This window comes from Bubalus bubalis, chromosome X (assembly GCF_019923935.1).
Source record: "Bubalus bubalis isolate 160015118507 breed Murrah chromosome X, NDDB_SH_1, whole genome shotgun sequence".
In the NCBI taxonomy this organism is placed as follows: Eukaryota; Metazoa; Chordata; class Mammalia; order Artiodactyla; family Bovidae; genus Bubalus; species Bubalus bubalis.
In genome coordinates this window covers 51,342,310-51,364,853 of record NC_059181.1, presented here as the reverse complement: position 1 = coordinate 51,364,853, position 22,544 = coordinate 51,342,310, and the positions used below count along the sequence as shown (strand labels likewise).

The following is a 22,544-nucleotide window of genomic DNA, read 5'->3' as shown; positions in this document are numbered from 1 at the left end:
ATTGTAATGGCCATCATCAAAAACTACAAACAATAAATGCTGGAGATGGTGTGGAGAAAAGGGAACCCTCTTGCACTATTGGTGTGAATGTAAACTGATATAGCCACTATGGAGAACAGTATGGAGATTCCTTAAAAAAGTAGGAATAAAACCACCATACAACCTAGCAATCCTACTACTAGGCATATACCCTGAGGAAACCAAAACTGAAAAAGACACATGTAACCACATGTTCACTGCAGCTCTATTTACAATAGCTAGGACATGGAGGCAACCTAGATGTCCATTGACAGATGAATGGATAAAGAAGCTGTGGTACATACATACCATGGAATATTACTTAGCCATAAAAAGGAACACATTTGAGTCAGTTTGAATGAGGTGGATGAACCTAGAGCATATTATACAGAATGAAGTCAGAAAGAGAAAAACAAATACCGTATATTAATGCCTATATATGGAATCTAGAAGGATGGTACTGATGAGCCTATTTGTAGTGCAGCAAGAGAGACGCAGACACAGAGAACAGCCTTGTGGACACAGTTGGGAAAGGAGAGGGTGGGATGAATTGGGAGAGGAGCACTGAAATATGTACTTTACCATACATAAAATGGATAGCCAGTGGGCATTTGCTGTATGACACAGGGAGCTCAAACCTGGTGTTTTGTAATGACCTAGAGGGTTGGGATGGGGTGGGAGGTAGGAGGGACGGGGCATGTGTATACCTATGGCTGATTCATGTTGATATATGGCAGAAACCAACACAATATTGTAAAGCAACTATCATCCAATTAAAAAAGAAAAAGTGAACAGACGAACTGAATAGACATTTTCACAAAGACATACAGATGGCCAACAGATACATGAAGGCATTATGCTAAGTGAAATAAGTCAAAGACTACTCTATGATCTCAATGATATATGAAATCTAGGGAAAAAACCCAAACTCATAGAAAAAGTGAGATTTGTGGTTACCCTCCAGAGGCGGGGGTGGGGTATGAGAATTGCATAAAGGTAGTCAAAAAGTACAAACTTCCAGTTATACGATATATAAGTATTGAGGATGTAACGCACAACATGATGACTATAGTTAACACTGCTGCATGGTATATTTGAAAATTGCTAAGAGTAATTCCTAAAAGTTCTCATCACAAGCAAAAAGCTTAGTTTTCGTTTCTTTTTTGTACTTATATGAGATGATGGATGTTAACTAAACTAATTGTGGCAATCATTTCATTCTATACCTTATTGTGGTATAGTTATTGTATCTATGCCTAATTGTGGTAATCATTATACTCTATACCTTAAACAGTACTGTATGTCAATTACATCTCAATAAAACTGAAATAATATAAAGAAAAATGAACAGAGCTTTAGCAACCTGTAGACTAAAAAAACAAACCCAAAGAAATCCACACTCAGAAATAGCATAATCAGGAAACTCCTTGATGGTCTAGTGGTTAGGACTCAGTGCTTTCATTGCCATGGTCCAGCTTTGATCCTTGTTCAGGAACAAAGATCCCACAAACCATGTGGTACAGCCAAAAAAAAAAAAAAAAAATCAAATTCCTGAACATAAAAAAGACAAAGAAAAAATCTTGACATCAGTGAGAAAAATGATATTTCCTAAAGGAGAATGCCAATTTAAATGACAGAAGTTCTCTTATCAGAAACCATGGCAGCCAAAAGACAGTAGCACAATAGTTTTCAAGGGCTGAAAAGAACTAGAAACCTAGAAACTGATATCAAATGAAAAGACCCCCTCAGCAATTCAAGGAAAATCAAGACATTCTTCTATGAAGGAAAACTAAGAGTATTTGTTGCCAATAGGCCAATTCTAAAAGCATGTCTAAAGGATGTTCTCTAAACAGAAAGGAAATGATAAAAGGACTCTTAAGAACACCAGGAAGTAAGACAGAACAAGGGAAAGACTGAAAATATGGGTACATACAATATATTTTCCTTCTCCACTTGAGTTTTCTAAATCATATTTGACAGTTGAAGCAAAAATTATACCACTATATGATATGGTTCTCAACATATGTAGATGAAATATTTAAGATAACTATAGCAGGGGAGCATAAAGAAATTTAAAATAAGATTTCTACTCTTCACTCAAACTAGTAAAATGTCTATACCAGTTGATTGTGATAAGTTATGTATGTATTATGTCAATGCCTAGAACAAGCACTGAAAAAGCTATACAAAGAGATCCACTCAAAAATATTATAGATAAATTTATATTTATTTATGTATATATTTATATCTAAATTTATTATAGATAAATCAAAATGGAATTCTTGAAAAGATTTAAGTAACCCAAAGGAATGCAGGAGAAAGAAAACAGAATGAACAGAGAAAACAAACAAAACAAAAAAATTACCAACTTATGCCCTAACACATCAATAATTGCATTAAGTATATATGGTCTAAATATACCAATTATAGAGATTAGCAGAGTGGAAAAAAATAATTCCAAACTTATATGCTGTCTACAAGAAACTCACTTTATATATAATGGTGTCAGTAAAAGTAAAGTGAAAGTAAAGGGATATAAAAAGACATAAGGCAACCATTAATCAAAAGAAAGGAGTGGCTATTTTAATGTCTATATTAATATACTATAAAATGGACTTCCATGCAGAGAAAACTGCCAGTGACAGAGGACACTACATAATAATTAAAGGGTCAATCCACCAAGACACAGCACTCCTAAATGCATCTGCATCAAACAACAAAGCTGCAAGATATGAGGCAAATGATAAAACTGAAAGGAAGAATAGAAAAATTGACAGTTATACCTGGACACTTCACCTCTTTATCAACAACTGACTGAACAATTATACATAAAATCAGCAAAGACAGAGAATTTAGCAACAACATCAACCAACAGGGGTAAATCAACATTTACAGAAAACTCCTCCAAACATCAGCAGGATATACATTCTTCTCAAGTGACCATGGAAACATCTACCAAGACAGACCATATCCTGGGCCATAAAACAAAATCCAGTAAATTTAAAGGAATTGAAATTGTACAGAGTATATTCTATGGAAACGAACCAGATATCAGTAACAGAATAACAGGAAAATCTGCAAACACCTGGAAAGTAAACAACATACTTCTATACAATTCACAGGTCAAACACGAAGTCCCTAAGCTAATTAAAAATTAGAGTGAACTACATGAAAAGGAAAACATTAAAAAATTGAGGGACATGGCTAAATCAGTACTAAGAGGAAAATTGATAGCACTAAATACTTATGTTAGACTACAGGAAAAGTCTCAAATCAATAATCTAAGCTCCCACCTCAAGACATTAAGAGGAGCAAAATGAACCCAAAGCAAGCAGAAGGAAGGAAATAATAAAGTGTAGAAATCACCAAAGCTGAAAACAGAAAGATAATAGGGAAATTCAATGAAATAAAAAGCTTGCTCTCTGAAAAGATCAGTAAAATTGACAAAACTATAGCAAGTCTGAAAAGAAAAAAAGAAGATAAAAATTTTCAATATCAGAAATGAAATGAGATGTCACCACAGAGCCAGCCTGCAGACATCAAAAGGATAATAAGGGATTATGAACCACTGTACACACTAAATTTGACAACTTAGAAGAAATGAATCAATTCCTTGGAAAGCACAAACTACCACAACATATCCTATATAAAATAGATAATTTAAATAGTCCTATAACTATTAAAAGAGATACCAAAGGAACATTTCATGCAAAGATGAGCTCAATAAAGGACAGAAATGGTATGGACCTAACAGAAGCAGAACATATTAAGAAGAGATGGCAAGAATACACAGAAGAACTGTACAAAAAAGATCTTCATGACCCAGATAATCACGATGGTGTCATCACTGACCTAGAGCCAGACATCCTGGAATGTTAGGTCAAGTGGGCCTTAGAAAGCATCACTACGAACAAAGCTAGTGGAGGTGATAGAATTCCAGTTGAGCTATTTCAAATCCTGAAATGTGATGCTGTGAAAGTGCTGCACTCAATATGCCAGCACATTTGGAAAACTCAGCAGTGGCCACAGGACTGGAAAAGGTCAGTTTTCATTCCAATCCCAAAGAAAGGCAAAGCCAAAGAATGCTCAAACTACCGCACAATTGCACTCATCTCACATGCTAGTAAAGTAATGCTCAAAATTCTCCAAGCAAGGCTTCAGCAATATGTGAACCGTGAACTTTCTGATGTTCAAGCTGGTTTTAGAAAAGGCAGAGGAACCAGAGATCAAATTGCCAACATCCGCTGGATCATAGAAAAAGCAAGCGAGTTCCAGAAAAACATCTATTTCTGCTTTATTGACTATGCCAAAGCCTTTGACTGTGTGGATCACAATAAACTGTGGAAAACTCTGAAAGAGATGGGAATACCAGACCACCTGATCTGCCTCTTGAGAAATCTGTATGCAGGTCAGGAAGCAACAGTTAGAACTGGACATGGAACAACAGACTGGTTCCAAATAGGAAAAGGAGTTCGTCAAGGCTGTATATTGTCACCCTGTTTATTTAACTTATATGCAGAGTACATCATGAGAAATGCTGGACTGGAAGAAACACAAGCTGGAATCAAGATTGCCGGGAGAAATATCAATAACCTCAGATATGCAGATGACACCACCCTTATGGCAGAAAGTGAAGAGGAACTCAAAAGCCTCTTGATCAAAGTGAAAGTGGAGAGTGAAAAAGTTGGCTTAAAGCTCAACATTCAGAAAACAAAGATCATGGCATCCGGTCCCACCACTTCATGGGAAATAGATGGGGAAACAGTAGAAACAGTGTCAGACTTTATTTTTCTGGGCTCCAAAATCACTGCAGATGGTGACTGCAGCCATGAAATTAAAAGACGCTTACTCCTTGGAAGGAAAGTTATGACCAACCTAGATAGCATATTCAAAAGCAGAGACATTACTTTGCCAACAAAGGTCCGTCTAGTCAAGGCTATGGTTTTTTCTGTGGTCATGTATGGATGTGAGAGTTGGACTGTGAAGAAGGCTGAGTGCCGAAGAGTTGATGCTTTTGAACTGTGGTGTTGGAGAAGACTCTTGAGAGTCCCTTGGACTGCAAGGAGATCCAACCAGTCCATTCAGAAGGAGATCAGCCCTGGGATTGCTTTGGAAGGAATGATGCTAAAGCTGAAACTCCAGTACTTTGGCCACCTGATGCGAAGAGTTGACTCATTGGAAAAGACTCGGATGCTGGGAGGGATTGGGGGCAGGAGGAGAAGGGGACAACAGAGGATGAGATGGCTGGATGGCATCACTGACTCGATGGACGTGAGTCTCAGTGAACTCCCGAAGTTGGTGATGGACAGGGAGGCCTGGCGTGCTGCGATTCATGGAGTCGCAAAGAGTCGGACATGACTGAGCGACTAATCTGATCTGATCTGATAACTATTAAATGAATTGAATTGATAATTTTAAAACTCAAAAAAAAGATTAAAGATAGTTCAGTTGCTCAGTCGTGTCCAACTCTTTGTGACCCCATGAACTGAAGCACGCCAGGCCTCCCTGTCCATCACCAACTCCCAGAGTCCACCCAAACCCATGTCCACTGAGTTGGTGATGCCATCCATCCATCTCATCCTCTATCGTCCCCTTCTCCTCCTAACCTCAATCTTTCCCAGCATCAGGGTCTTTTTAAATGAGTCAGCTCTTCGCATCAGGTGGTCAAAGTATTGGAGTTTCATAAGTAAAGTGTTTAGCAATAATGACTGGCAGACTAGCTAGTACTCAATAAACAACAGTCATTACCATTTTATTTAAATCATCACAACCTCTCTTGGGGAAACGGAGGCTTCACAGAGATGAAATCCTTTGCTAAAAAGTAACAGAGTCAGAATTTGAACCCAGATCTGAAGCCAGTGCCAATTTCCCTAGAGTTTAAGAGTCCACACCACAGCCACCACCTTGGGGATGTGCCAACCAATACTTCCTTTATAGATAGGAAAACTGTAAAGGAGTGAGGTTTTGTCAAAGCCCCAGATATATGCTTGCCAACCAACTTCCCCCACTAGTGTACAGCAAGGTTTCTCAAAAGTTAGGATACATCAGAATCCACCTGTTTGTTAAAATAGACTGCTGGCTTCCAACCCAAGAATTCACATTTTTAACAAATTTCCAGTTAATGAACCACATTTTGAGAACAACAGTGTACAGTTATGATATGTTAGCCCACCCATCCCACAATATCAGAAGCTGTCACACTCCACAGAATGGGAAGGAATTGAGACAGAATAATGCTCTAAATCAGTGGTTCTGAGAGTAGCTCCCACTTACATACTGAATCAGAAATCCTGCAGGTGGGACCTACCTATCTCATCTTTTTAGAGGTCTTCCAAGTGATTCTGATACACCCTAAAGTTTGAGAACCACTTCTCTACAAATCAAACTGCTCTTCAAAATCCAGCCCCTTACAATAGAGGAATGGAGCTATACCATTGTTTTTTCCACTTTTGAGAGCCTGGTCTCAAGCCAGATAATTCTAAGTTCAAATCGAGACTCAAAGAGTAACTTAACTTCCATGAGTTCCAGATTCTCACCACCAAAATGGAATAGTCATCTTCCTTGTTATAACCCTTCCAGGAAGTAACATGGCATTACTAATCCCTAACTGGACTTTAAGAAATCTGGCCTTTGTAAGTCATCAGAGATATGAACAGATTTATATCATCTACAGGCATCTGTGGGCTTAACTATTGTGGGCAACCATGAAAAATGCACAATATTTAGTAATTTTCAATTATGCTAAAGTACTATGAGCCTAGGATGTGTGTATATGTATGTGTTTGTGTGTGCATGTGTGTGCATGTGTGCAATGCACTTAGTAACCAAGAACAGCCACCCACCAAGGACCTGATTCTCAGCTGTCTTCCTTATTCTCTGGCAGTCCATAGAAAAGCATGATAAGAGATAAAATTTTGGTCTCTTTCATGGGAAAAAAAAAATTAAGGCAGTTAACTTATGTCAGGATGTGCACAGAAACACAGGACTCACCACAGAAATGTGATTAAGAAGAGGCCTGCCCCATAAACACATTTTCATATTGTAAATTTGGAATTCTTAAAGGTCTCAGTGGTATTCCTTATAAATGTCAGGTCTCTACTGTGCAAAGATGCTTTCCACAATGTTTTCCCTTTTGTTTCAACGAGCACCCAAATAAAAATGCCAAACATTTCCAGAAACCCTGAAGTTTCCCTCACATCATAGTATTATTTATAATATAAAAAAGTAGAAACAACCTAAGTATCCAACCTCAAAGGAAATGACTGAGTAACTGATGACAACGATATATAATGGGATATCAGAAATCATCTTTAGATCAACATTTAATGACAGTAACTTTATAATGTTAAGTAGGAATAAAAATCATGTTACAAAATGGTGTTTATAATACAATCCCACATTGTATTGGGTTGGCAAAAAAAATTGGTTCAGGTTTTTCTGTAAGATGTTATGGAAAAACCCAAATGAATCTTTTGGCCAACCCAATAAAATATACATTTATATTCTAAGTCAAACAATGGGAGTTAATGCAACAAAAAATTAAACAGTAGATTGTGCTGGATAAAAGGCCCATGGATGATTTTTATTTCCTTTTTTATTCTTTTTCTGTATTTTCTACAATAAGCATGTCTCACTTATATAGTCAGGGAAAAATTTTTAATATTATTTGAAAACGAAATATCTAAACTTCAGGCTTGGATTTGCATTAGATGAGATAAATGTATGCCAAGTCTCTGTCATGGGGCCTGGCACACAATAAGCACTCAGGAAGCATTCATTCCTATTTCCTGTTCCCACACTGCAGAGTTAGGGTCTCTGTACTGCGTGCAGAAGTTCACTTTTCAGGTTTAAACCTACACAATCCAAAGCAAGGCCCACAGGCAATGAATCAAGAAGATTCATTCATTTGTTCATTGAAAAATGTACTCAGCATCTATTACATGTTTAGCATTGAACTAGGTTCTGAGGATACCAAATATGAAAAGATTGCATCTCTGCCCTCAGGTAGCTCTTGCTAGTGAGTGACAAAAATATATTTATAACTATGATATGATGAAATAATTACTTTCAATAAGAATATACATAAAGTGCCATGGGAACCCAAAAGGAGGCCTCTACAAAAGAGGTATGCTATGAGTTGTAAATGGAAGGACATTAGTGGGAATAGCATGTGCAAAGACAAAAAGGCATAAGGAAGTATAAAATTTCCCCAGAACTATAAGTAGTTCAGTCTTTCTGGGATATAAAGAACAAGGGAGGAGGAGTGGTGGTAAATGAGACTGAACAAGTATATCACAAAAGGTTTTGTCTGTCACACAAAAGAGACTGATTTTTATTCTGTAGGAGGATCACTGAAAGAATTTTAAGCAGAGGAGTGACTTGATCAGCACTAGCAAAGATACCAGGAATCCTGAAAGACATCTTTTTTTTTTTTTCTGAAAGACATCTTAATCCCCATTTATTTCCAGGGGAAAGAAAAAGGCCCCATCATCTAGGTCTGTCCCCTCTTAAATGAAATAATATGAGGCAGTAAATAGAACTCTGCACCTGGCACACAGTAAATACTCAACAAAGATCAGCTGAATATGAATTTGGATGTGCTGCATGGGACAGTCCTTGCTAAGAGTAGAATTTTACCAGTACCAAAACCTTCAGTTTGGTCTTGGGTGTGGTAACAGAAACACCTCCTTCGGAAAGTGCACATGTGGTCAGTCACTAAGTCATGTCTGACTCTTTTTGACCCCATGGACTGTAGCCTGCCAGGCTCCTATGTCCATAGGATTTTCCAGGCAAGAATACTGGAGTGGGTTACCATTTCCTCCTCCAGGGTATCTTCCTGACCCAGGGATTGAACCCGCATCTCCTCTGTCTCCTGCATTGGCAGGTCACTAGAGCCTCTGTGAAGCTTCCCTTTGAAAAAGACTGATAACTGAAAATTCTAGAACCTAGCAACATGCAACAGCAGGAGGGCGCCATACACTGTTTTGTTGTACTCCAATGTACAAATCCTTTCATGGTTTTCTTTCCAGAGCTGACATAAGTCCCAATAATGGGATAATAGTACAGGTTTATTCCAGACACTAACCTTTCTGGAATCCTGGGTGACAGGTGCTTATGTGCACACATGGTTACCTGGAGGGATTTCATTAGTGGTTTTACTCCTACGGTTTTACCCAATATCTCCTCTGCTTAATTCAATTTACCTGGATGGTTCTGCAGGCAAAACTGTAGAAATAAAGTGCTATTGCATTTCTGCCTCCATTTACTAGGTGCATGTAAAAATGCTTTAAATAAAGAGGAAGGCTGTATTAGATATATTTTATCTAATAGATAAAGAAAACACTCTGTCTGCCTGAAGACAAAGAGACTCAGAGAAGCAAAGCAACTTGTCCAAGGTCACTTTGATAGTAAGCTGCAAAACCACAACTCAAATCCATGTTTGTTGGACTCAAATATCTCAAAAATGCAGTACAGTCTCTCCCAAAGCCAGCCTCTGAGGAAAAACAAAATTACCAGAATACAAAGATGATACATTCTTTGTAACTGAAAAGAAAGTATTTTTCTAAGAAAAAAAATACAAAATAGAAGAAGGGTTCAAAATAGAAATATATATAGGAAAAGAAAAAAGAGGAGAAACCAAATGTCAATGTTAAGCTAGGCCATAATCTACAAGGAGGGATGTAAGAACCTGTGTCTGGGGGTGGGTTGGACCTAACTGTAGCGGAGAGAGGGGAAATTAAGTTTCTGAGGAGGAACCTGAACCAGAGTTGAGAAAGGAGCAAGCCAGTGAGCACCTGGCCACTGCACCCTGTCCAGGATGCCCTGCCCTCCTTACCTGCCATGAAACCAGTCCTGGCACATGTCACACTCGATCATGAAGCGGGTCACATCATAAGGCAGCCGACAGAGGCAATACACTGGTACTGAAGCCATCTTCACCAGGCCTTGGAGTGTTCTGCAGTGGGCCAGGATCTTAGCTTCAAAAGGAGCAGGAGGCGGCAGCACGCGTCCCCTCTGGACCAAAGCTGGGCACAAACGACACTTTTACAGAGTGAATCAGGTCCCCCAGGGTACCAACCCTCAGCTCTCAAATGGACAGTTACCGCTGCCGCCGGGATGCAACACAGCTGGTTGGGGCTGTAGGGGGCAACTGGAGAAAGTCCATGGGCCGCTTTAACAAATAAAGAACAGCGCTCTGCTCTCGAAGCTTTATTTCCCCTCCTTACCTCCTTCAGCCCCCTGCGTCAGTGATAACTTCTTTCCGGATTTCAGGGAAAGATCTGACGCCTTTTCAGGAAGCTCCTTTAATCTCTCACTGCAACCTCTCCTTGTTAGCAACGCTGCTTCCCAGGGCTCTCTTTATTATGACGCAAACGACAGCCTAGAGGATGAGGCTGGGGGTATAGAAAAAGCCCCTTCTCTCACTCCAAAAATAAAGGCAACAAGACAGAGAGAATAGGGATCCCTGGAAGTCCTCAGATTACTCGAAAATTACCTCCATGCCTTCAGGAACGAGGGAGACAAGACTAGGCGCCCAACTAAAATCACAGTTCTGGGGTCGTGTTCTGAGAGTTTAAATTATCTGCTCCTTCACTTTCAAAATTATTCCATCCACGACCAGACGGGAGTCTCATCACCCCAACAACTGAAATAAATCTCAACCCCAAAACTGATCAGCTCACCCACTACTTCAAAGCTGACAGGCTTCTGTTGCACCCCAGAAACTCAAATAGTTCACTTCAAAACCCTTGAAACTGACTAGAATTTCCTCACACTCCGCAACCAAGTGAGGATTTTCCTCCCACAGCTCTGAAATTGGCAGACATATCCTCACAGCCCCCTCAAACTGACCAAGACTCTTCTGCCCCCTTAAAACTGACAGGTATCTCATCACAGATCCCAAAGTGACAGGAATATCCTTCCAGCCCCAGAAACTTAGGAAATCTCACGCCTCCCAAACTGACAGGAACCTCCTCATGCCCCAAACCTGACAAGAGCGTCTTCGGTCCCGAACCCTACAGGGACCTCCTCATCCGTAAAGCTGCAGAGAGTCCTCAAGCCCGCGCAGCTCAGTCCTACCTAACTGCCAGCGGCCAGGCTCGCTCCGGAGCGGCTCAGCGCCTCTCTCAGCGGGAGGCTCGGCCGGCAGTTCCGGCCCCACAGGCTGCGCGCGCCGAATTGTGGGATCGTCACGGCAACGCGGCGAACCTCGCTCGCCTTACCCTCGAACCACCCGCTGGGTCTCGCTGGCCGCCCGGCGGTGCTTCAGGGCAGCTTTCTCCGCAGCTCTGCCTCGGGCCCGGCCGTTAGGGCCTACTGGAGCCCTCGGCTCGGGCCTAGTCCGGCGGCCGCCCAATGAACGGGCTAGCGGCGGCGTCGCTGGGCTGGCAGGAGATTGCCGCGAGCAAACCAACGAAGAAAGAGACGAACCGGCGGCCGGGTTGGAGAAAAGCAGTCCGGAAAGTCGCTGGGAGATGCTCAGTGGCGGTGGTAGGCAATTCGGAGTAGTCAATAAAGTTTATTCAAAACAACGAGGAAGTTGGGGCGGAGAGGGCAGGAGAAACACGGGGTAAACAGCTACCATGTTGAGAGTGGCGGCACCGCCGTGGGGAGGCGACCCAACCGCCATCTTATGAGGTCCGGACTCGCGAGGTAACCGCGGCAGAGGCGGGCCCCGGCTCCCGCGTGACGCCACGAGGGGCGGAGCGTCACCTTGAGAAGCAGGGCGGGGCTCAGCCACCTTTGGACCCGCTGGACTCCCCAGGTACCCAGTCGACGCCGAGGACCCGGAACCAACAGGCGGAGAGGCCGCCATCTTAGGCGAGGCAGGCACTTGGCTCCATTTTGAGTGGGGCCAGAGCCTTCTCTGCTTTCCCCCTCCTCCGGGCAAGCAGGGAGTTAAGCACCCACCACCAACAGACTCGGACACACACACATACTCTCTCTTCCTACTCCTCCCCAGCTTTTTCTTATGAGAGGAGGTGAACTCTGCGACTGTGCGCCGCAAACTTAATAGGTGGCGGCGTGGGGGAGGTGGGGGAGGGAGAGTGCTCACAGAGGCTCCTGTTCACTGAGCACCTTCAGCAGGTCGGCCTGTTTCACAGTCTCCAGGTCTTTAATCTACACAATGCAGGAGAATCTATCATCACCGAGTGAGAACACGGGCTTAGGGAAGCCAAGTTGCTTGAGTTTCAGAGCCAGAAAGTTGAACCTTGCACCCTCTACTACCCCTGGGGTCCTGCCCTCAGTCCCTCCATAAAGCCTCTGTCAACTCCCCAGCTCGCTCTGAAATCTCTCTTCTTTGGTACTTCCCAACCCCGTCTGGGCTTCCCTGGTGGCTCAGCTGGTAAAGAATCCGCCTGCAGTTTGGGAGACTTGGGTTCAAACCCTGGGTTGGGAAGATCCCCTGGAGAAGGGAAACACTATGAACTCCAGTCTTCTGGCCTGGAGAATTCCATGAACTGGTCGCAAAGAGTCAGACCCGAAGGAGCAACTTTCACTTTCACACCCACACCGCCCCCCACCCCCACCCCCAGTTCAGTTCAGATACAACTGAAGGGTTTCCATGCACCTGTCCCATGATTTTCTTACTACAGCCTGAGGATGGAGTAGAAGAGGTTGAAGGGATGGAACTCCACACGCATGCTTCAGGGTGGCGCTGGTTTTCTCAAACAGTCTAGAAAATTCTCTAGGAATCCTCTTACTATTTCATTTTCTTAACCGGTCCCACTGCTTTAGAAAAGAAAACGCGTGTGTGCACTCCGATTTCCTAAGTGATGAGGGGGTTAGGCCCTGGGGATAGAATGATGAAAAAGAGGGACACTGCAGTGGGAAATTGCCAGCCAGTGCAGGAGACAAGGCTGAAAGTAAACGATTGGAATACAGCAGCCAATAAGTACAGAGATACCTCTTGCAAAATGTAGAATGAGGCTAAGAAAGTGCCTCAGAAGCTGCTTGATGATGTCAAGGAAGATTTCAGAGAGACTTGGAGAGTATATTAAAGTTCACTAAATTAACAAGAACATTGTATGTAAAAGGATTATGATGTACAAACGGGATTCCCAGGTAGCTCAGTGATAAAGAATCTGCCTGCTAATGCAGGAGATACAGGAGATGTAGGTTGGATCCCTGGGTGGGAAAGATCCCCTGGAGAAAGGAATGGCAACCCACTCCAGTATTCTTGCTTGGAAAATCCCATGGACAGAGCCTGGTGGGCTACAGTCCATGGGGGTTGCAAAGAGTCAAACACCACTGAGTGCGTGCACATGCACAGACACACACACACAAGCAAACATTGTGTACAAATGCATGGATGCACATGGGAAAACATTTACAAAAAAGTTGACTATTAGATTTTATCCTGTAAGCAATAAGAAATCACTATCGTTTTTGAGCAGAAGCAACAGTGTCACATTTGTGGCTTAGGCAGAGGACAGTCCAGGTTTAGTGGGACCTGAAGCTTATACAGTTTGTGAGGTTCATTTCATTAGGAAAAGAATATAGACTTGTAAATGCAAAATTACATTAAAAGGTAAAGTTTTTTCTAGAAGTCATTCTTATACTTGGGTAATAACTTATAAATGGAAATGGCACAAACATACAGATGTCCCCACTAAACCCAAACTAAATTTATCCTGCAAATCAACTTCTACTTAGCTGAATCTCAAAAATGTCTGAGGTGCTCCTACATCACCTACAAGGAAAATGTGACCAGGAAAACTCTCAGTAGAAAGGGACAGCAATTTTAACCAATTGTGGTTTAATTACACTTTGTAAACTTTATAAAACATATAACCACATAACCAAATGGCAGGTGACAAACCCTGCAGCTAAGCTTTCTTAACTTCACACAAAGGCAGAAGGATGTTTGCTTAAGCAGCACATATATTAAGATTGAAAAGACACTGAGAAGATTAAGCATGGTCCCTGTATGAGTATGACATACAAATTTATGAAGGATTCCATAATAAATGGCAGAAAAGGGGGAAGGCAGAGAGGAGGCAGTTGCAATAGTCATGAAAAAAAGATGAGGCCTGAATCAGAATAGTTGCAGCAGAGGGTAGAACATGATCAGATAAGTGGGGTATTTTGGAGGTTGAATAGGCAGGGCTAGGAGACTAATTGAAAATAGTAGATGAATGAGTGAAAGGAATATGAGTTCATTTATGGATTGGGTGTCATTTCTGGATGATGATGCCATTGACTGAGCCAGGGTACATAGAAGGAAAAGCAGGTTTCATGCAGAAGAGACTAAGTTCAGTTCTGAATATGCTGGGTTAAAGAGTGTGTGGAACATTAATTCACTCACTCAATAATTCTTGAGCATCTACTATTCACTAGGTACTGTACTAGGTGTGAGGATGTAGTAGTAACCCAGACAAGGTCCTGGCCCTCGTGATATTAACATTCTTCATGGAGATCAGTCAATAATCATGTACAATTCATTCATATATTTACTGAACACCTACTGTAAATGATCAAGCCAGTCAATCCTAAAAGAAATCAATCCTGAATATTCATTGGCAGGCAGGACTGATGCTGAAGCTGAAGCTTCAGTACTTTGGCCACCTGATGTGAAGAGCTGACTCATTAGAAACAACCCTGATGCTGGGAAAGATTGAAGGCAAGAGGAGAAGGGAACAACAGAGGATGAGATGGTTGGATGGCATCACCAACCCAATGGACACGAATTTGAGCAAGCCCTGGGAGATGGCGAAGGAGAGGGAAGACTGGCATGTTGCAGTCCATGGGGTTGCAAAGAATCAGACATGACTGAACAACTGAACAACAACTATATACAAGGTACTGTTCTAGACACCGATGATTCAGACAAGGTCCCTGCCCTCCTGTGGTTCACATTCCAGAGAGCGAGACAATTGAGTTAAGTAAGAGAATTTTAAACTGCAGTGAGTGCTATGAGGACAATAAAACAAGTTATGAGACAAAGATTTAAATAGACACTAGTCTATTCTAAATAGTCAAGGAAGGCCTCTTAGAGAAGCTGACATGTGAGCAGAAGACCTGAATAACAGGAAGAGCTGGCCAGGGACAGGATAAAAGGAATAAAAAGTGTAAAGTCCCTAATTTGGTTGTGGGGGCCATTTCAGGGCTCTCTCTCAATGACATCTCCTGAACATTTATGATGGACTGGTGGGGTTTGGGGGTGGGGTCTCCAGACATGAATTAGAGACCCTGTACAATCTAATTAGGAAGGCAAGATTCAATGAACAATAACAAGGCTTAAAAGGTCAAACCCTCTCAAGTGCTAACTAGAGGTATGAATAACATGTATAAACAGAAAGGGAACCACAATTAATTCAAATGTATTCAGTGGGTGTGTCAAGAAAGGCTTCACAGGAGGTGGTGTTTGACCTAGGTACAGTGGTACCCATCCCTAAAATTATCCCCAGTGATCTTAAGTGGTGAGGTTGGTGGGATAAAAGATAATGGGGAAAGCAAAGCTGTAAGGGGGCTAAATCGAGCCAGTTAGATTTGCTGACAAAGTAACTCACACTGCCCTGGTTGGGAGGCAGCCCGCTGATGCCCTGAAAATGTGTGCTCCAATTGTGCCTTACAACATCAGTGCTTGATCTGAACTGGCCGCCATAGCACAAGGCTGCCCTGGAAACTTTCCTCCTCTACCCCACCTCTACTTAACAGCTGTAAACATTTACTTTTAACTACATAAACCATAGGAAATGCATTCCCATTGTAAATTAACATCCAAACAGGCTGAAGATCCACCCTGACCACCATTCAATCCCTGCTTGCTTTCCTAGAAGGAACCTCAGTGAGCTCTTTTCTGATTTATCTGTCTAAATGTACATACATATAACTGTTTTTTTTTTTTCATATAACTGTTGAGATAAAAAATTATGAGGGCCAAAGTGAACTATAAAATTCATGAAGAAAAACAGGGGGAAAATGGGAAAGCATTACATAAGAACAGACTTGCTCCAAAATAGACTGGAAAGTACAAAGACAGTGAAAACAGACAAAATAACGATAAATAACATTATCTGAGAAGCTATGGTGTGCTAAGCACCTGTTCTAACCTCTTTAAGTGCATTAACTCAATCCTTACAGCAACCCAATGAGGTACTAGTGATACTAGTACATTGGGTACTAACCCAATGATAGTATTAGTACTTGTACTATCCCCATTTTATGGATAAGCTGAGTGTAGACACTTAAAACCACCTGCTCGAGGCCATATGGCTAGTATGTATGCAAGCTGGGGTTCCTGGTGATACAGGACCAGACTCCAGGCTTTTCACCACTCCATTTGTGAATCTAATGGCAACTGGTGACTCTAAGATCCATGTAATAGGAGAAGGTGACACAGTTTTTTGCATAATTTGAATCACAGAAGCAAAATAGGGTTTACACTCACTTAGAATGAAAACTAACAAGATAGTCCCCCAGGTGCCGAACTAGGTAACTAAGAACACCAGCCCACTCCTCCATGGCTGTCTTGGGGTGTGCCAGATGTACAGAGCTATACTCCCAGAAAAGACTTCAGGCTTGATTTAATGCTCTCCTGGCACTATCTTGACATTCTTAATTTTATGTTTGAATCTGTGTCTTTTAAGTATGGTCCAGTGTGACAATGGAGCATACACATGAGCAGAAGAGATATACTGAGTGGCAGTGAGCACAGCCTGTGGACATGGCAGTGCCTGGTATGTATAAGCAAATCAGGGGCAGTCTGGGACACTATGGGCCTGGAGTGGGGGACATTGAGCCAATGACAATGGTGGCAGCAGTAGCAGCAGCAGCAGCAGCAGCAGCAGCAGCAGAGGTAGCAGTAGCTGTAGCCCTGAGAGAAAGGATAGCCTCTACATGGGGATAGTGATGGGACCTGTGGTGAGAGGCAATCTTGCCCTTCTGTCACAGAACCTGTCCCTGCCACTATACACAAATATTAACTCTGGCCTGAGAACTGGGTCAGGAACTGCTAGCATTCAGGCAGTAAACTTTGTCAGTAAATTATTACAAAATAAAAAGGTACTCATGGACATTGCAGAACAACTTTCAGTTCAGTTCAGTTCATTTCACTTGCTCAGTCATGTCCAACTCTTTGCGACCCCATGGACTGTAGCAAGCCAGGGTTCTCTGTCCATCACTAACTCCCAGAGCTTGCTCAAACTCATGTCCATCGAGTTGGTGATGCCATCCAACCATCTCATCCTGTCATCCACTTCTCCTGCCTTCAATCTTTCCCAACATCAGGATCTTTTCTAAGGATTCAGTTCTTCACATCAGGAGGCCTAAGTATTGCAGCTTCAGCTTCAGCAACAGTCCTTCCAATGAATCAGGACTGATTTCCCTTAGGATTGACTGGTTTGATCTCCTTGCAGTCCAAGGGACTCTTAAGAGGCTTCTCCAACACCACACTTCAAAAGCATCCATTATTCAGCACTCAGATTTCTTTATGGTCCAATTCTCACATCCATACATGACTACTAGAAAATCCATAGCTTTGACTAAATAGACCTTTGTCAGCAAAATAATGTCTCTACTTTTTAATATGCCGTCTAGATTGTTTATCATAGCTTTTCTTGCAAGGAGCAAGCATCTTTTAATTTCATGGCTGCAGTCACCGTCTGCAATGATTCTGGAGCCCAAGAAAATAAAGTCTGTCACTGTTTCCATTGTTTCCCCATCTATTTGCCATGAAGTGATGGGACTGGATGCCATGATCTTAATTTTTTGAATGTTGAAGTTTTAAGCCAGCTTTTCTACTCTCCTTTTTCACTTTCATCAAGCGGCTCTTTAGTTCCACTTTGCTTTCTGCCATAAAGGTGGTGTCATCTGCATATGTGAGGTTATTGATATTTCTCCTGGCAATCTTGATTCCAGCTTGTGCTTCATCCAGCCTGGCATTTCACATGATGTTCTCTGCATTTAAGTTAAATAAACAGGGTGACAATATACAGCCTTGATGTACACCTTTCCCAATTTGGAACCAGTCCTTTGTTCTATGTCTGGTTCTAACTGTTGCTTCTTGACCTGCATACAGATTTCTCAGGAGCAGGTAAGGTGGTCTGGTATTACCATCTCTTTAAGAATGAATGTTCCACAGTTTGTTGTGATCCACACAGTCAAAGGCTTTGGTGTAGTCAATAAAGCAGAAGTAGATGTTTTTTCTGGAATTCTCTTGCTTTCTCTATGATCCAACCGATGTTGGCAATTTGATCTCTGGTTCCTCTGCCTTTTCTAAATCCAACTTGAACATCTGGAAGGTCTCAGTTCATATACTGTTGAAGCCTTGCTTGGAGAATTTTGAGCATTACTTTGCTGGCATGTGAGATGAATGCAATTGTGCAGTACTTTGAACATTCTTTGGCATTGCCTTTCTTTGGGATTGCAATGAAAACTGAAGTTTTCCAGTCCTGTGGCCACTGCTGCATTTTCCAAATTTGCTGGCATATTGAGTGCAGCAGTTTCACAGCATCATCGTTTAGGATTTGAAATTACTCGGCTGGAATTCCATCACCTCCACCAGCTTTGTTCATAGTGATGCTTCCTAAGGCCCGCTTGACTTCACATTCCAGGATGTCTGGCTCTAGGTGAGTTTTCATACCATCATTATCGTCTGGGTCATTATGATCTTTTTTACATAGTTCTTCTGTATATTTTTACCACTTCTTTTAGTATCTTCTGCTTCTGTTAGGTTTATATCATTTCTGTCCTTTATTGTGCCCATCTTTGCATGAAATATTCCCTTGGTATCTCTAATTTTCTTGAAGAGATTGCTAGTCTTTCCCATTCTATTGTTTTTCTCTATTTCTTTGCATTGATCACTTAGGAAGGCCTTCTTATGTCTCCTTGCTAGGCTTTGGAACTCTGCATTCAGATGGATATATCTTTCCTTTTCTCCTTTGCCTTTCGCTTCTTTTTTTCTCACCTATTTGTAAGGCCTCCTCAGACAACCATTTTGCCTTTTTGCATTTCTTTTTATTGGTTTTTGATCACTGCCTCCTGTACATGTCAGTACTCCATCCATAGTTCTTCAGGCACTCTTTCTATCAGATCTAATCCCTTGAATCTATTTGTCACTTCTACTGTATAGTCATAAGGGACTTGATTTAGGTCATACTTGAATGGTCTAGTGGTTTTCCCTATTTTCTTCAATTTAAGCCTGAATTTTGCAATAAGGAGTTTATGATCTGAGCCACAGTCAGTTCCAGGTCTTGTTTTTGCTGACTGTATAGAGCTTCTCCATCTTTGGCTACAAAGAATATAATCAATCTGATTTTGGTATTGACCATCTGGTGATGTCCACTTGTAGAATCATCTCTTGTGTTGTTTCAAGTGGGTGCTTGCTATGACCAGTGCGTTCTCTTGGCAAAACTCTGTTAGCCTTTGCCCTGCCTCATTTTGTACTCCATTGCCAAATTTGCCTGTTACTCTGGGTATCTCTTGATTTCCTACTTTTACATTCCAGTCCCCTATGATTAAAAGGACATCTTTTTTTTGGTATTAGTTCTAGAATGTCTTGTAGATCTTCATAGAACCATTCAGCTTCTTCGGCATTAGTGGTTGGGGCATAGACTTGGATTACTGTGATATTGAATGGTTTGCCTTCAAAGTAAATTACTTTGAGGTGTGGTTGTTAGAATTTTTTGAGTTGTGTAGAATATCTCATTTTGAAAACTAGTGCAAAATTGCAAAGAAAATATCCACAGGCTAGAAAATGAAAATTAAATTTAAAGATCATCAAAGTAGACACATTAGATAAAAACTTTGGATTAACCAATTATTAATGAAGACGATAATTTAAAAGTGTTTTCCTTATAATTGAAGGTATATTGGTAGAATGCATACAAATATGTTTTAAATTATAAATAAATTATGAAGCTATTTTCATTTCTTGTACGACCTTGTATTAGTCTATTCAGGCTGCTATAATAAAATTCCCATAGACTGGGTGGCTAATGAACAAAGATTTATTTCTCATGGTTCTGAAGGCTGGGAAGTTCAAAATCAAGGTGCTGGCTTGATTTAGTGTCTAGCGAGAGCCAGACACTGGCTCATAGATGGTAATCTTCTTGCTGTTTGGGGGAAGGGGTGAAAGAGCTCTCTGGAGGTTCTTTTATAAGGGCACTAATCTCATTTATTAGAGCCTCACCCTCAAGACCTAATCACCTACCAAAGGCCCCCCCCTCCTAATACCACCACATTATGGGGGTTAGTATTTTAACATATGACTTTGGGGGTCAGGGACACAAGCATTCAGTCTATATAGCATACCTCCACAAGTTACAGGAAATGTTAGAGGAAACATTAAATGCCATTGTAAAAATTATATTTAAAATTAGATTTAGACTTGGACAAAACTGATCTGTGTGAAGAGTTAAATATTTTTAGAAGTGTTCTACAGGAATCATCAGGTCTAGATGTGTGAAAATTTGTATTTTGAAAAATTGATCAGGAATTTATCCCATTGTTTTCACAGCCTACAAAAAACAGTGCTAATGCATCAGCAGAAAGCTCCTTATCAAAATGAAAAGTTATCAAACATTTACAATCTTGTGACTGATGTTGCCTTCAATCATGTTGGTTCAAAATGAGCTTGCTAAAATGACTAAGTAATTGAATTTGCAGAAAAGAGAGGCAGAAAAATCTTATGATCAATCAAGATATCACATTAGTAACATTTATTATTATATAAATTATAAAAATATTGTTCTGCAATTTGTAAATTATTTTTCAGCTATCACTATTATCACCATTATGTTTTATAAGTAATAAAATATTTTTAAAGAAAAAACATTTTATTTTCATGCCTTTAACTGTACTTCCCATCTCTCCCCTAGTTTTTGAGCAAGGAACCCTCCATTTTCATTTTGCACTGGGCCCTACAAATTATGTAGCAGGCTCTCACTCCTGCTGGATGGTAATTGTGAGATGATTTGAGGGAATTGTAGCCACTCAAACGGTTACCGCCCTAACCAAACTCCTTTTCACTGGGAGTAGGAGGTAGGGGTGGGTAGAAACAAGATGACAACACAGAAAATGGAGGTTAGTGTAGGTATCAATCATTTCCATGTGAACGGGATCATACTGTCCATATCATTTGGCCAACTGCTTTCTTCACTTGGCAACATCTTGGAGATCTTTCTACAAGCAAAATAATCAACCCTGTTCTTTTTTGAATTCTTGTTCAGGGAATTCCATGATTTGGATGGCTCTTGATTTATTTTTCCACTCCCCTGATGGATATTTACAATGGTTTAATTTTTCAGTAATACAGAGCTGCAGTGAACATACTAGTAAGGGCCTCCTTGTGCACAGGCATGTTTCTGTAGGTGGACACTCACAAGTGAGTTGCTGGGCCATGGGGTATGGATATTTTCAATCTTAATACATACTGCCAAATTGCCTTTCAAAACCATTATGTCAGTTTTCACTCCCATCAGCAGTGTAGTTTCACATTTCCTAAGACTCCAACCTTTAAACTGTTTGCCAATCTGATGGAGAAAAAAAATGGTAACTTGTATTTGTTTTTAACTTTGCATTTTCCCTCATTAGTGCAGTTGAGCATCTTTTTATCTGATGTTTATTGGCCTGTTCTCTGTGAACTGTTTGTAACCTTTGCCTAGTTTTTCTTAAAGGGTTGTTTTTTTCCATATTGAGTTGTTGGAGTCATTTATATTTCTGGATATTAATCCTTTGTCTATTTTATACACACACACACACACACACACACACACACACACATACATATAGCTGATATTTTCCTATAGTATGTACCATGTTTATAGTTTGTGTTATCATACAGGAGTTTTAGATGTTTGTGTAGCCATTTGATATATTTATATCAGTCTTTTCTTCTGTGGATTTTCTGTTTTGTTTATTGCTTTGCAAGACCTTTTTTATCCAAGGCAACAACCATATTATCTTTTTTTTCTCATTCTGTTATAGTGCTTTCCATTTAGGTCTATAACCTACCTTAAACTCATTTCCTTCTCAAAACCTTTGCATTTCCCCTATCTGGAGCTCTTTTCTCCGAGATGTTCCTACGGCTGACACTCTCAGGGCTCAGCTCAAATATTACTTCTTCCAAAAGGCCTTTCCTGACCACCTTAACTAAATTAACCACCCTCTCTACATTAAGATGTGCCCTAGTTCATTACCTTAATTTATTTTCTTCATAGATCACCTCTTACTGAAGTTACTCAACTTTTGTTTATATGTTCATGGTCTGTCTCTCCTTAGATCGAAAACTCCATGAAAGTAGGGATTTTGTCCTGTCCCTAGCTTCTAGAACACATTTAGAGTTTATTATAGTGAACTTGATAATGATAACTTAATTTTTTTCAAAGGATTGTCACAATACCTAGAACTCCCTTTTCTAAAGGAGAAATATTTCAGTCATCCTGTTTTTCTACTCCTAGTACTGAGTGAGTCGAGGATGGTTATGACTATTATTCGGTCCAGTGTTTCTCAACCTGTAGTGTTTTGGAATCACACTTGATTTATTTTTAAATTTAGATATAGAGTGTGTATATCTTTTTTCC

The 22,544-nt window shown here is 40.8% G+C and overlaps 1 protein-coding gene and 1 non-coding gene across 10 annotated transcripts in view; one reads left to right on the top strand and one right to left on the bottom strand.

The window, feature by feature from the left end:
• Positions 1–11,667, bottom strand: part of PHF8 (PHD finger protein 8) — a 95,559-nt gene extending 83,892 nt beyond the window's left edge. For 2 of the 9 annotated variants that reach the window (XM_025276824.2, XM_025276827.2), the window contains exons 1-2: positions 11,241–11,667; positions 9,854–10,043 (exon numbers count right to left, since the gene is read on the bottom strand). In XM_025276824.2, the coding sequence (XP_025132609.1) occupies positions 9,854–9,951 (98 nt within the window). In that variant the 5' untranslated portion in view covers positions 9,952–10,043; positions 11,241–11,667. The other 7 variants (XM_044937255.1, XM_025276819.2, XM_025276823.2 and 4 more) reach the window with 7 other exon arrangements.
• A 2,218-nt stretch (positions 11,668–13,885) lies between these two features.
• LOC112582391 lies at positions 13,886–13,989 on the top strand. The gene has a single exon (XR_003106930.1). It is a non-coding gene; the product is annotated as a U6 spliceosomal RNA (small nuclear RNA).
• The last annotated feature ends 8,555 nt before the right edge of the window (positions 13,990–22,544 follow it).